Raw genomic sequence first — 12,634 nt, forward strand, 5'->3', positions numbered from 1 at the left:
GTTCAGGGGCGTGGGCGCGGCGGCGGCGGCGGCCCGAGGCCTGCGGCCTAGGCCTCAGCGCGGCGGCGGGCTCGAGTGCGGCGCGGGGCCGGCCTGAGGGCCCTACTCGGCGGCACCATGAGTGTGGAGGCGTACGGGCCCAGTTCGCAGACGCTCACCTTCCTGGACACTGAGGAAGCCGAGCTGCTTGGCGCCGACACACAGGGCTCGGAGTTCGAGTTCACCGACTTCACCCTCCCCAGCCAGACGCAGACGCCCCCAGGTGGCCCCGGCGGCCCCGGAGGAGGTGGTGCGGGAGGCCCGGTCGGCGCTGGCGCGGGCGCTGCGGCCGGACAGCTGGACGCGCAGGTGAGCGGCACATGGCGGCGCCGGAAGCCCGGGCCGGGCCTCGGCGCCCGGGAACCTGCCCCGAGTCCCGCACTCCGGCGGCGTCCGAAGTAACCTGTTCCAGGTCCCTCACTCAGGCCCGGCCCAGGCTGACCTTCCCCGGGTTCCCCGATCCGGCCGGGTCCGGAGTAACCTGCCTCGGCTCCGGGTCTCTAGCCGGGCCGGGGCAGACCTGTTTCGAGTCCCGCTCTGGTGGGGTCCGGGTGATCTGGTCAGGATCTACTTCAGGCCGCGTCTTAGGTCACCTGCCCGAAGTCGCCTTCTGGGCGTGTCCGAGGTGACCTGCCGTCGGGGGTGACCTGTCCCCAAGTTTTCCTCCAGCTGAGTCCGTGCCCTGTTCAAGCCAGCTCCGTGGTGATCCGCCCGGGTTCCCCTCTGGCCGAACCGTCCTCCCTGCCCCACCCCCCACCTGTGGTCCCAGCCATCTGGGCATTCCCCCTCGCCCGCCCCCGGTCATGCCCACTAAACCGCGGGTTCAAATTTCCCCGGGCCCAGGGACGCTGGAGAGGGCAGGGTCGAAGCTCCCGGAGTAGAAACGGAATTTTAGCCTCCAGTTGAGAACCCCACACTCGCTGGTTATGAAGATTATTCAAGAGACAGGTTGCGTTTTGTTTTTCCTTCTTGCATTGCCTGTTGCTGAAACCGACTTGTTATGTAACTCCACAGCTCTGTCTTGGAAAAGTTAGGTTTGAGTTTGTTCCTCCAATGGGGGCAGTGATAGTGGGTTTTACATAAGTGGTACTGCCACGTTGGAAAATTTTGGTTTTAATGATGTGAATGTTTAGGGAAAGCTACTTAGGTATTTTAAGTTTGGGTTTGGGTTATGAGAAGTATTAGGGACGCACTTCCTGAACCTAGGTCCCAGCTCTGGAGTGGCAGAGGGGACTGGCTGGGGTTTTGGGGTGGGATCCCTTGTCACAGGTGTTCCTTGGCATGAGGATCCACTGTCAGGGCTGGGGGAGCCACCCCATCCTCAGCCAGAGTGAGCTCAGACTCTGTCCTTGGGGGAGGAGGGCTAGCATTCTAGTTGATTGAGTCACTCTCGTGGGTAGACCACCCACTTGGATTTTCTTTTAGCCCCTAATAGAAGCAGAAAACATTTGACTCATTCTAACCCCAGATTTCCTTAAAAATAGATGCCTGATGGGTGGAGCATCAGGGAGAACAGGTGTGCAAGTATGTATTTTTTCAGCTTGGTTTACATATGGTGGAGGAAGATAGGAGAGACTTTGCCTGGAGAAACGAATGAGCCGTTGGGACACTCACGATGACACCTGTAGACCTCTCTGTTTTCACAGCTGTGAAATGGGGGTATCGGAGTTTTATTTTTGTTATACTTTTCAACATACCTGAAATCTGCACTTATGTTTGGATGGACCGGAAACATGCATGAAATCTGGACTCAAGTTTGGATGGACCAGATAACGCTGTTTGTAACTTGTGTCCAGTGCGTCCGGAGGCTGAGGATAAAGATCACTCAGTTGAGCGATGTGCCATGGTTAGTGGCAGCTCAGGGTTGGTAAAGGTAATCGTTTTACTGCAAATTCTTTTTAAGACTTTAATTGCATATTCTTTTCTTTATATTGGCCAGTGTTTTTCTGGCCAGTATAAAACAGCTCTGAGTTCTAGTTTTGTTCCTTGTATTCTGTTTGTGATCAGTGAGTTACAGGGCATGCCCTTCTCTTTCAGTTGAAATAATCTATTTTTCTGCACCTGAGCACTGAGTTGTATAAAATAAGAGCTTTAAAACTCTCCACCAGAGGTAAATGTTGCAGTTGAGCTCACCTGAGTTCTGATGACATCAAAAGGGTTTATCCTTCTTTACTTTTAATTAACTCAGATGACCCACTCACGTGTAGCCTAAGTTTGTGTTTGGGGAATGGGAGTTACATCCTTTGTGTCGTAAGAGAAGGCTCTGAATTTGGGGGCAGGAAAAGTCTGAATAGAATTGAAAAGTGGAAAAAAAGTTGATTCTTTCCTATGCCAGTTGGTGGCATTGGCTGCCTACAACATTTGGGATTTTCCTTATTTGTCCTCAAGAGTTGGCTGGGTAACTAACTGTACAGTGGGGCTTCCAGAAAGTCTCAAACCCATTCTGAATGCCTTTTGATTTTATATTATTGAATGAGTAGCTGTAACTTATCAAGTGCTGTGCTGCTACTTCTCTTTCACAGCTTTCTTGAGATAGAATCCATGTAGCATACAGTTTGCCCATTTAAAGTGTACAGTTTGGTAGCTTTTAGTACATTCAGAGTTGTGCAGCCCTCACCGTCATCAGTTTTGGCATATTTTCATCACCCTAAAAAGAAACCCCATACCTCTTAGCTTGTCAGCCTCCTTTCTCCAACCCCAGGCAGCCACTGATCTTTCTGTCTCAGGTTTACCTACTGTGGACATTTGATATAAATGACAATATGTGGTCTTTTGTGTCTCTTTTCTTTCACCAAGTATGTTTTCAAGGTTCATCCATGCTGTAACATGTATCTACTACCATTTCTTTTTTGACTGAACAGTTTTCCACAGTACAGACAGACCACATTTTGTTTATCCACTCATCTGTTGGTGGACATTTGGGTTGTTTATCCTTGTAGCTATTACAAATAATGCTGCTGTGAACATTCATGTGCAGGTTTCTGTGTGGCTGTAGGTGAAATTGCTGGGTTGTGTGGTAACTCTGTGCATAACCTTTGCAGGAGCTGCCAGACTCCTTCCCAGCGTGCAGCCACTTTTGATACCAGTTTTGTTTAGTTGGTTTTACCTGAAAGTTTGTTTAAAATTTTTTTTTAACGTTTATTTATTATTGAGAGACAGACACAGAGCATGAGCAGGGGAGGGACCGAGAGATGGAGAGACACAGAATCCGAAGCAGGCTCCAGGCTCTGAGCTGTCAGCACAGAGCCCAACGCGGGGCTCGAACCCACAAGCTGTGAGATCATGACCTGAGCTGAAGTCGGACGCTTAACCGACTGAGCCACCCAGGCGCCCCTACCTGAAAGTTTGTTTAAAGGCAGAATGTGTGTCCCTGCCAGGGTAGGAGAATGGCACAGGGGTGACTCCTGCTGAGCTACAAGTTGGTTCAAATAACATTTGTTTTGTTTATGAAATAAAACTGATATTTATCAAAGCCTTCCAGACCACGGAATGAAAAGTGCTGACATAATCCTGCCAAGTGTCCTTAAGATACAAGGGACCATTTCCTTTTGCCTATCCGACTCTTCGTGGGCCCTTCCCCCGCCCATCAAAGGGCAGGGAAAGGTAATTTCAGAAGTGCTTTGCATAATAGTTGGTGTTATAAACCTTCTGCCCTGTCTAGTTGGAATATTTCCTTTTGATGGTTGCTACTGTCATGTTTTCTCCAAATATGGGAATTATGGTAAAGATGTAAGAGTTGGGAACACTACCCAGGCAGAAAAAGGAATTGACACACACAATGATATGGATGCATCTCAGAATAATTCTGGGTAAAAGAAGCACTCTGACCAAAAAAAAAAAAAAAAAAAAAAAAAAGAATACATACCCTGTGATTCTGTTTGTATGAAGCCCTAGAAAGTGCTAATAGTAATAGAAAACAGATTAGTGGTTGGGAGAAGGAGGAAGGAAAAGAGAGGGTGACAGAGGGCATAAGGAGACTTGGTGATGGATGTATTGGTTATCTCGATTGGGTGTTTACATACACTGATGTATAACAACTTATAAAACTATACACTTTAAGCATGCATTGTTGATTGTATGTCAGTTACACCTCAGTGAAACTGAAAAGAAAGGCCACAGGGAGATACCACTACCTGCTCATAAGATTGGCTCAAATTTTTTAAAAGGCTGGAAAGCCACTTGTAACTTTCGTACCTTGCTGATGGGATGGTTCACCCATTTCTCTGTGGTCCAGCAGAGAAGCAAAGGTGGTTGTCCACACATGGGGCTGCTCTGAGCATTTATAGTGATTCGTTGAGAGCCCCAGACTGGAAAAAACTCCAGTGACCATCAACAGGTAAATGGATAAACAAAGGCTCTTCATCAGTTGTAGTCTTGAGTACATACACTTGAGCTTCTTTTCCTCTTCAAGTGGTAGATACTTGAGTAAAGAGTTGCTACCTGGTCTTCAGAATTGATCATGGAAAGCTGTCCTAACATATTCTTGACCATCCAGGTAAACAGATCATCTTCTGCTTATTGGCCTGTAGTTTATGAAGAGGAGGAATGAGTTCAGTACAGTCTAGGGGTTCCCAAAAGTGGTGAGTTTAAAATTTGAGTGGGACTTTTTCCATCTGGTTTTGTGAACACTCAGTTCAGCGGTGATATAAGCACACCTTGAGAAAATTGGAGATAAGACACTGGTAACCTTGCAGGAGCTCTGGCAAGTGTTCGTTCAGCACTTTCCCCTTATTGGATTTCCCAAGTTTGTTTCTAGATGGTTAGGACTCCATGGGCGATTAGGGGAGAGGAAGGGCTTACGTGTCATTGGTGAATAAGCAAAATGACTTCTTACTCTGTTCACCCTAATTTCTTAACCCAGATTGAATACGATTGGGGGCAAAGTTAACACTTGAACAATACCAGTGTTAACTGAAAAACAAAGTTCTTTCTCAATCCTGCTCCCACAACCAAAAAAAGGAGACGTTTTTCTAATAGCTTTATTAAGGTATGATCACATACCATAGAGTCTTGTATGTAAATGTGCAATTCAGTGTTTTTCTAGTAAATTTGCAGAGTTGTTCGACCATCACACAATTCATGGTCTTTGATTCTTCTTCATGCCTCTTTTTCTTCCCCTTCCTGCTCCTTCCCCTTCCTGCCCCTCCCCTTTTTGCTCCTGTTAATCTTTGTAGTTTCTCATCAGCATCTCTAATGTAGGGAAATGGAGTGACCCCGTGCTCAGCCACTCCCAGTCACATTTTGGGGGAGATTCACCACCCTGTATGCTGGGCCCTCCACGTGGGTGCAGAGTCAGGAACGGAGGCCTGGCTACGCTGCTTTCAGGGTGAGCCTGGGAGCCCTCATATATCTGTTCATGTTTACTTTTGTCCCCACTGTACATGCTGTCAGGCCAGTCTCTTCACCCTGGTCCTTGTCTCCTGCCCCTCTCTGTAGTCCTGCTTCCTTGCTTTGCTGTGCTCTCTGAGGATTGGGGGTCAAAGTGAATCCTTTGCCATCTGTAGCTGTTGTGTTAGAAATGACAGGTGCTGCTCAGACTGCGGTTGACCTTTGGGATCATGAGGGCCCAGAAGAGGGAGTGGTCTGCCCTGCAGAGGGAAAGCTTTTGTGAGCAGTGTTCCTTGAGTTCAGGAAGGCATGCTGCTGGGCAGAGAGGTGGGCATGGAGCGCTACACTTGGCTTGGTGTGGAGGAGAGTGGGTGCAGGCAAGGGTTGATATGCCATGCCAGGGGCTCGGGCTGGATCCTAGAGCCTCATGGAGCTGCTGAGGGGATACTGTGACCTCGCTTGAGAGGAAGGGCCCTTAGATGGCAGGTAGACCTGGCAGAGTGTGGACAAAGCCGGAAGGGGAGCTCCGGTAGAGTGCCTTGTGGTCAGATATGTGCCTGTGCACGCTGGCGCATGTGTATAAATGTGAGTGTGTGAACTACAGTACCAGGCAGCCAGAGTGGCCACTCCTGCTGGGACATGTTGACTGCACTGGATACCCTGTTGCCCCTGAGTCCTCATAAGGAATTATGGCTAGAGCAGACACAAGTTCTGTCTGTGGTTTTTGTCAGGGCCCGTGATCCCCCAAGGCTGAGGCAGGGCTCCTCTCTGATGGAAGGTATGGGTGGAGTTGGTGCTGGTCAGCAGACCCTTTGGAGACACTGCCCTGAGAGGGAGGGTAAGAGGCTCTACAGAAAGGGAGAGGCCCCACCAGAGCAGCATGCACGGAGGCTGGAGGGAGCAGATTCTGGGCAGTGGCTCTCAACTGAGGGGCATTTGTGGTTGTTGCCCTGGCAGGGTGGTCTTGCAGTGTTGCCGGGATAGTCCTGCCCACAGAGAAGGGTCATGACTCCCAGTTCTGCTTGGTGGGACCCGGAACAGAGTGTGGCCTGGAAGGTGTGGAAGGGCAGCGAGTCTGGCTGAGTCTTCAGGGCTTCATTTTCCAGGTCTCGGGGCCCTGCTTTCAGGGGGTCTTTGAACTCTTCTTGGCAGAGGAGCTTTCCTTGAGAGCAGCATCCTGCTTCCTCTCGTAAACATGGGGATGCTGGGTCCTGGGATCCCATGGCTGGGAAAGGATCGTTGTGCCTGTTTGTATGTGTTAGTCTGGTAGCAGCTTGTGAGCTGGATTACTGAGCCAAGCCGGGCTTCTTTGGATCCCTGCAGACTGTTGCCTGGATGGCTTCTAGACCTAGGCTGCTTGCTGAGCTCTGCGGGTAGCCCTTTGTCACAACTGAGGATGGCACTTTCGTGTCTGCTTTGCTCCTTGCAGAGCTCAGCTGCCAGGGATGCCAGTGACTTTGGGGAGGTGGTGGCTCTCCTCATCTGGGAGTAGAAGGCATTTGGTCAGAACTGTGCTTGCCTTCCGTCACTCTTTTTGAGTGTATGGCTCCTCGGACTCCATGGAGGCCACCTTGTCCATCTATATTGTGTAAAAACGTTGGTTATGGATTCTCTGCAAGTAAAGAAAACAAACCCGGCATATCCATCTCCTCAGTTCAGCAGTTTTGTCCTCTGGCCCTTTATTCTCATCGCAGAAGAGCTTTAAAACAAATCCAACATGTTATTTCATCCTTCCGTCTGAGGTTGAGCCATATGAGTTAGCAATATACAATCATTTTGACCTATATTTACTATGCGTTTCTGGAAACAAAAAAGCATCTTTCCATTATAGGCAATACTGCTGTTGTCAGATGAACAGCACTGACAGTCATTTTTTGGGATCATCTAATCCACAGGGCTTCCCTTTCTCCACAGATTCTTCACTCATGAGAAAATGTCTTGACCTGGTCTGGCCCCCAGTGAGGTCCACCATTTATGTGATGGTTATGAATCTTGGCTTGCTCTCCAGGGCAGCCTCTCCCTCTTCTTTTCACGCCACTGAGCTGGGGTCCAGTCTGTGTCATTGTCCTGTGAGGTGTCCTGGCTTCTGGACTGAACCCATCATCACACCCTGGCTTCTCCCTGCAGGCGTGGAGTGGGCTCCTTTGAGAGTAATGATCCCAGGGCTGGACCTGCAGAGGCAGCCCAGGTTGAGGTGGGGATGCCTCGGACACATCAAGGACACTCTGAGCATTGAAATGAACCATAGGCCTGGACTCAGCATGCTGACCAGAACAAGGGTTCACTGTAAAGAGGGAGGCCGGTGAGGATCCTTTTTATCCAGAATCTGGGGACCACTCTCTTGAGTGGGACCGTGTGAAGGCATTTTCGTAGGTCAGAAATGGTTGAATGTCAGCAGTTACATGTGGTTAAAACTAATGGATTAAAGAAGGCTAAAGAGACAGCATAAGTAACGAGTGTTAACTAGGTCTTGAATGCAGAAAACTAGAAAGGACGTTAGGGTGTTGGGGAATTGTGCTTGTGCTTATTAGATAGCAGTATTATATCAGTTTTATCAGCATAATTCCCGAGCGTGAGGCTTGTATAGTGATTACATGGAGAAGATGCTTGTCCTGGGGCTTGCGACTCTGAAATGGGTCAGGAAAGTAAAAGTGTGTGTGTGCAGAGGGAGAGAGCAAGCATGGTAAAAAGTGTGAGTGGCTGGTGGATCCAGGTGATGGTTATGTGAGTTGTTTATTCCCTGTAGTTTTGAAACTTTCTCAAGAGCTGGGGGGAGGCCAGAACTTCTGTTAGCTTTTTCCAGAGGTGAGGCTCAGCCTCTCCTTACCCTGAGGGAAAGGTGATTGCCCACTCTCTTTTTATTTAAACCTCAGGATAAAAAAATACTTTTATTGATGAGATGAATTATTTTACATTTCAGTGTTTATGCTTTTCAGTGTGAAGATGTATTCATTTAGCCTACACTATGAGGGCTTCCTGGGGTGTGGCTCATTTCTAGGTCCTGGGGTCATAGTAGGGACCCCTGCTTTGGGGCTCCACAGATGGAATGGGGGAGGCCTCCCTGGGAGGCGCCCTGTGGACTGAGACCCAAAGGACCAAGAGCCAGCTGTGCAGAAACCAAGGGACAGTGAGTGCAAAGGCCCCGGAGCACTGGCAGACTCAGAGACTGAGGGACTGAAAGGTCCATTTCATGCTGCGTGGTACAATGCTTATGAGGTTTGGAGTAAAAATCTGTGGTCTAAAAGTTCTTACCAGCACATTTGGGAGTGATTTTTTGAATTTACATGCTTTTCCTCTGTGGGACTGAAGCAACGTTTCTTCCTGCTACTCTGATGTACACAGTGAATTCTGTAGTTGCTTGTATGAAACTGTCCCTGGGCAGAAAACATCTGCAGACCTTTACCCAGAGCAGAGGCGAAGAGGGAACTGTTTCCCCAGTGATGTGATGCCTGGGAGTGGGCTCAGAGTTCCTGTGGGTGCAGGGGGGTGCTGCCTCTCGGAGCCTTGCAGGCTGCAGGGGTCCTGACTGGAAGTGAGGGGTTGATAATCTCAGAGGACCTCAGTCCTGTTCTGGCCAAAGACCTTTCACTCCTTCCGTCTTGTCACCTGGCATGGATTGTGGACCTTCTCTGTGCTGGGCACTCTCTAGTTAGAGCTTTGTTTTAACTAATTTAATTATAGTTTCTAAGGTCAGATGTATTTTTGAACTTAATGTTTATCTTAAAACTTTCCAGAGAGTAGAGGGAGAAACTAACAACCCCGCTATAGAAGTCAGTTTGTGTTGTGGCCAGATCGTAGCTGGGCAGGAGTGGGGCTGAGTGGGAGCTGGGAGTGTGTGCGTGTGTGTGTGTGTGCGCCACGTATACATTATACGTTCCCTAACCAGGAGGCTAGAGGGCTACTGGGCCTTGGAGAATCTGGACTGTCTTCTCTGGCCCCCCAGCTCTAGTGGAGGGTGGAGAGTCTACCTGACCTTGTATCTGTATCATATTGTCTCCCAAGAGTTCTGAGAGTAGACCTACATTTCTTTCCCCATTATTAACCTGAAGGGGTAAGTGTGCAGGGTGGGTCCCCATGTGGCTGGTCAGGAGGTGTCCTCTGCTGGTTCAGGCCTTCCCCTGGTGAGGGCAGGTGAACTGTGGGATCTGAGGCCCAGATGAGGCAGGAGTGGGTAGGAAGATGGCACCCAGGTGGTATGTACTTTTCTGTATTACTCTGTGGACCAATTTTGATGTTTCAGGACAGTAAAGCTTCAGATATCACCAAGGGCATTTCTTTACACGTAAAAGCTTATGCAATCTAATAAGATATTTTAGGAGTTCTTCTAGATAAGGAATCTGTAAACATTTTCTTAAAAGCCTAGATAGTAAATGTTCTAAATATTGTGGGATAAGAAGTAAAATTGAGGATATTATTAGGTATTTAATATAAATACGGGGGAGCGCCTGGATGGCTCAGTCGGTTAAGCATCTGACTTCAACTCGGGTCATGATCTCATGGTTCCTGAGTTCAAGCCCCGCTTCGGCCTCTGTGCTGACAGCTAAGAGCCTGGAGCCTGCTTCAGATTCTGTGTCTCCCTGTCTCTCTCTGCCCCATTCACACTTGGTCTCTGTCTCTCTTTTTCAAAACATAAACATTAATTTTTTTTTTTTTTTTTTTTAAATATGAGTACCAGGGTGCCTGGGTGGCTCAGTCAGTTGAGTATCCAACTCTTGATTTCGACTCAGGTCATTGTCCCAGGGTCATGGGATCAGTCTCCAAACCTACTTAAGATTCTCTTCCCCACCCCCTGCTCATGCTCTCTCTTAAAAAAAAAAAAAAAAAAAAAAATGTAAATGCTATTCTGAGCTTGAGAGGGGGAGCTGCATGCTGATTCCTTCCTGGACCATCTTCTTAGCCTTCTGATGATCCTGGGTGGTGGTGGTTTGTTTGTTTGTTTGTTTGTTTTTAAGTTTATTTTGAGAGAGGCAGAGCATGAGCAGGGGAGGGGCAAAGAAAGAGAGGGAGAATCCCAAGCAGGCTCCATGTGGTCAGTGTGCAGAACCCGACCCGGGGCTCAAACCCATGAAACCATGAGATCATGACCTGAGCTGAAATCAAGAGTCAGATGCTTAACCAACTGAGCCACCTAAGCTCCCTAATTCTGGGTTTTAAGGTGTTTTTCTGCTGAGATTGCATTGGAAAGATAGCACATTTCTCTTTGGAAAGATGAAAGCTGATCAGAGTGAAGTCATAAAAGGTGTCAATACGCATTTAAGCTCAGGATACCAGATCTATGGAAAGAATTGTTTTGTTTTTTAAAGTTCATTTATTTTGAGAGGGAGAGCATGAGCAGGGGAGGGGCAGAGAGAGAGGGAGAGAGAATTCCAAGCAGGCCCAGCATTGTCAGCACAGAGCCTGATAACAGGGCTTGAACCCATGAACTGTGGGATCATGACCTGAGCCGAAATCAAGAGTTGGACGCCTTACTGACCAAGCCACCCAGGCATCCCTGGAAAGAATAGTTTTAGATCAAGTAAAAAGTTTGCCTTCCATAATATTCTCAGAAACCTTGTTACCTTAAATACTTGAGGAACCTGTTTACTGGCTTTAAGAGTTTAAATGGGATCATAGATGTCAATTTCTTTTTCTTTCTTTCTTTCTTTCTTTCTTTCTTTCTTTCTTTCTTTCTTTCTTTTTTAATTTTTGAGAGAACATGAGCAGGGGAGGTGCACAGAGAGGGGGACAGAAGATCTGAAGAGGGCTCCATGCTTACAACAGAGAGTCCGATGCGGGGGCTCAAACTCAGGAACCTTGGGATCATAACCTGAACTGCTTTATCAGTCGAGCCACCCAGACACCCCTGCAGATGTCAATTTCTAATTGCTGCCTTCTGCAGCATGAGATGCATACCTCCTTCTCTGCCATAAGATGAAATCCTGGTGCCGTAACCTGGCCACACACTTTCAGAAAACCAACACGTGTTGGGGCGCCTGGGTGGCTCAGTCGGTTAAGCGTCCCGACTTCGGCTCAGGTCATGATCTCGCAGTCCGTGAGTTCGAGCCCCGCGTCAGGCTCTGTGCTAACGCTCAGAGCCTGGAGCCTGTTTCAGATTCTGTGTCTCCCTCTCTCTGACCCTCCCTCGTTCATGCTCCCTCTCTCTCTCTGTCTCAAAAATAAATAAATGTTAAAAAAAAATCTCTTAAAATGAAAACCAACACGTGTGTGCCTAACACAGTCATACCAGGAGACATTGCGAGCCAGCAGTGCTGGCTCTCACAGTAGCATTGCCTCACAGTAGCATTGCCACTGCATGTGTCAAGAGAAACATTGCCAAACAGGTGACTTTTTGAAGTGATAGCCAACGATCAGAATTTCAAAGCACCTCAACAAAGAATGTAACAATCTAATTAAAAATGGGCAAAGGACTTCAATAGACATTTCTCCAAAGAAGATATATAAATGACCAGCAAGCACAAGAAGAGATCCTCAGTTTCATTAGCTAGCATAGAAATGCAAATCAAAGCCACAATGAGATAACCACCTCAAATTCATTAAGTTGGTTGTTTAAAAAAACCCAGAAGAATGATAATGAGTATCATCGAGGCTGTGGAGAATTTGGAACCCTTGTGCACTGTTGGTGGGAATGTAAAATGGCATAGTCTCTGTGGAAAATACTATGCAGTTCCTCAGAAAAGTTAGATATAGAATTACCGTAAGATCCAGCAAGTCTACTTCTTTTGAGGTATATCCCCAAAAGAATTGAAAGCCGGAACTTGATGCGATCGTTGTATACCATGTTCATGGCAGCCAGAAGGTGGAAAAAACCCAAGTGCCCACTGAAGAGTAAATGGGTAAACAAAACGTCTGTCCATACAGTGGAATGTTATTCAGCCTTAAGAAGGGAAATTCTGACACATGCTACAACATGGATACATCTTGAGGACAGTATGCTATGTGAAATAAGCCGGTCACAAAAAGACAAACACTATGAGCCCATTTATATGAGATCTCTAGGGTAGTCAGGTTTTCAGAGAAAGTAGAAACGTGGGTGCCAGGGGCTCGGGGGAATGGAGGGTTGGTAATGGATACGGAGTTTCAGTTTCAGATGAAAAAGTTGTAGAGATGGGTGTTGGTGATGATTGTAGAATAATAGGAATGTATTTAATGCCACTGAGCTGTACACTTTAAAATGGTTACAAGGGGGGGGGGCGCCTGGGTGGTGCAGTCGGTTAAGCGTCCGACTTCAGCCAGGTCACGATCTCGCGGTCCGTGAGTTCGAGCCCCA

At 47.8% G+C, this 12,634-nt stretch overlaps 1 protein-coding gene across 1 annotated transcript in view; it reads left to right on the forward strand.

The window, feature by feature from the left end:
* The first annotated feature begins 15 nt into the window (after window positions 1-15).
* The window catches only part of UPF1 (UPF1 RNA helicase and ATPase), a 41,802-nt gene continuing 29,183 nt past the window's right edge, over window positions 16-12,634 (forward strand). Inside the window, exon 1 of the mRNA XM_040445556.1 lies at window positions 16-437. Coding sequence (XP_040301490.1) covers window positions 118-437 — 320 coding nt within the window. The 5' untranslated portion in view covers window positions 16-117. The remainder of the gene's footprint in view (window positions 438-12,634) is intronic.

The sequence above is a fragment of the Herpailurus yagouaroundi genome, unplaced genomic scaffold (genome assembly GCF_014898765.1).
Source record: "Herpailurus yagouaroundi ecotype Mexico unplaced genomic scaffold, PumYag 193, whole genome shotgun sequence".
Classification (NCBI taxonomy): Eukaryota; Metazoa; Chordata; class Mammalia; order Carnivora; family Felidae; genus Herpailurus; species Herpailurus yagouaroundi.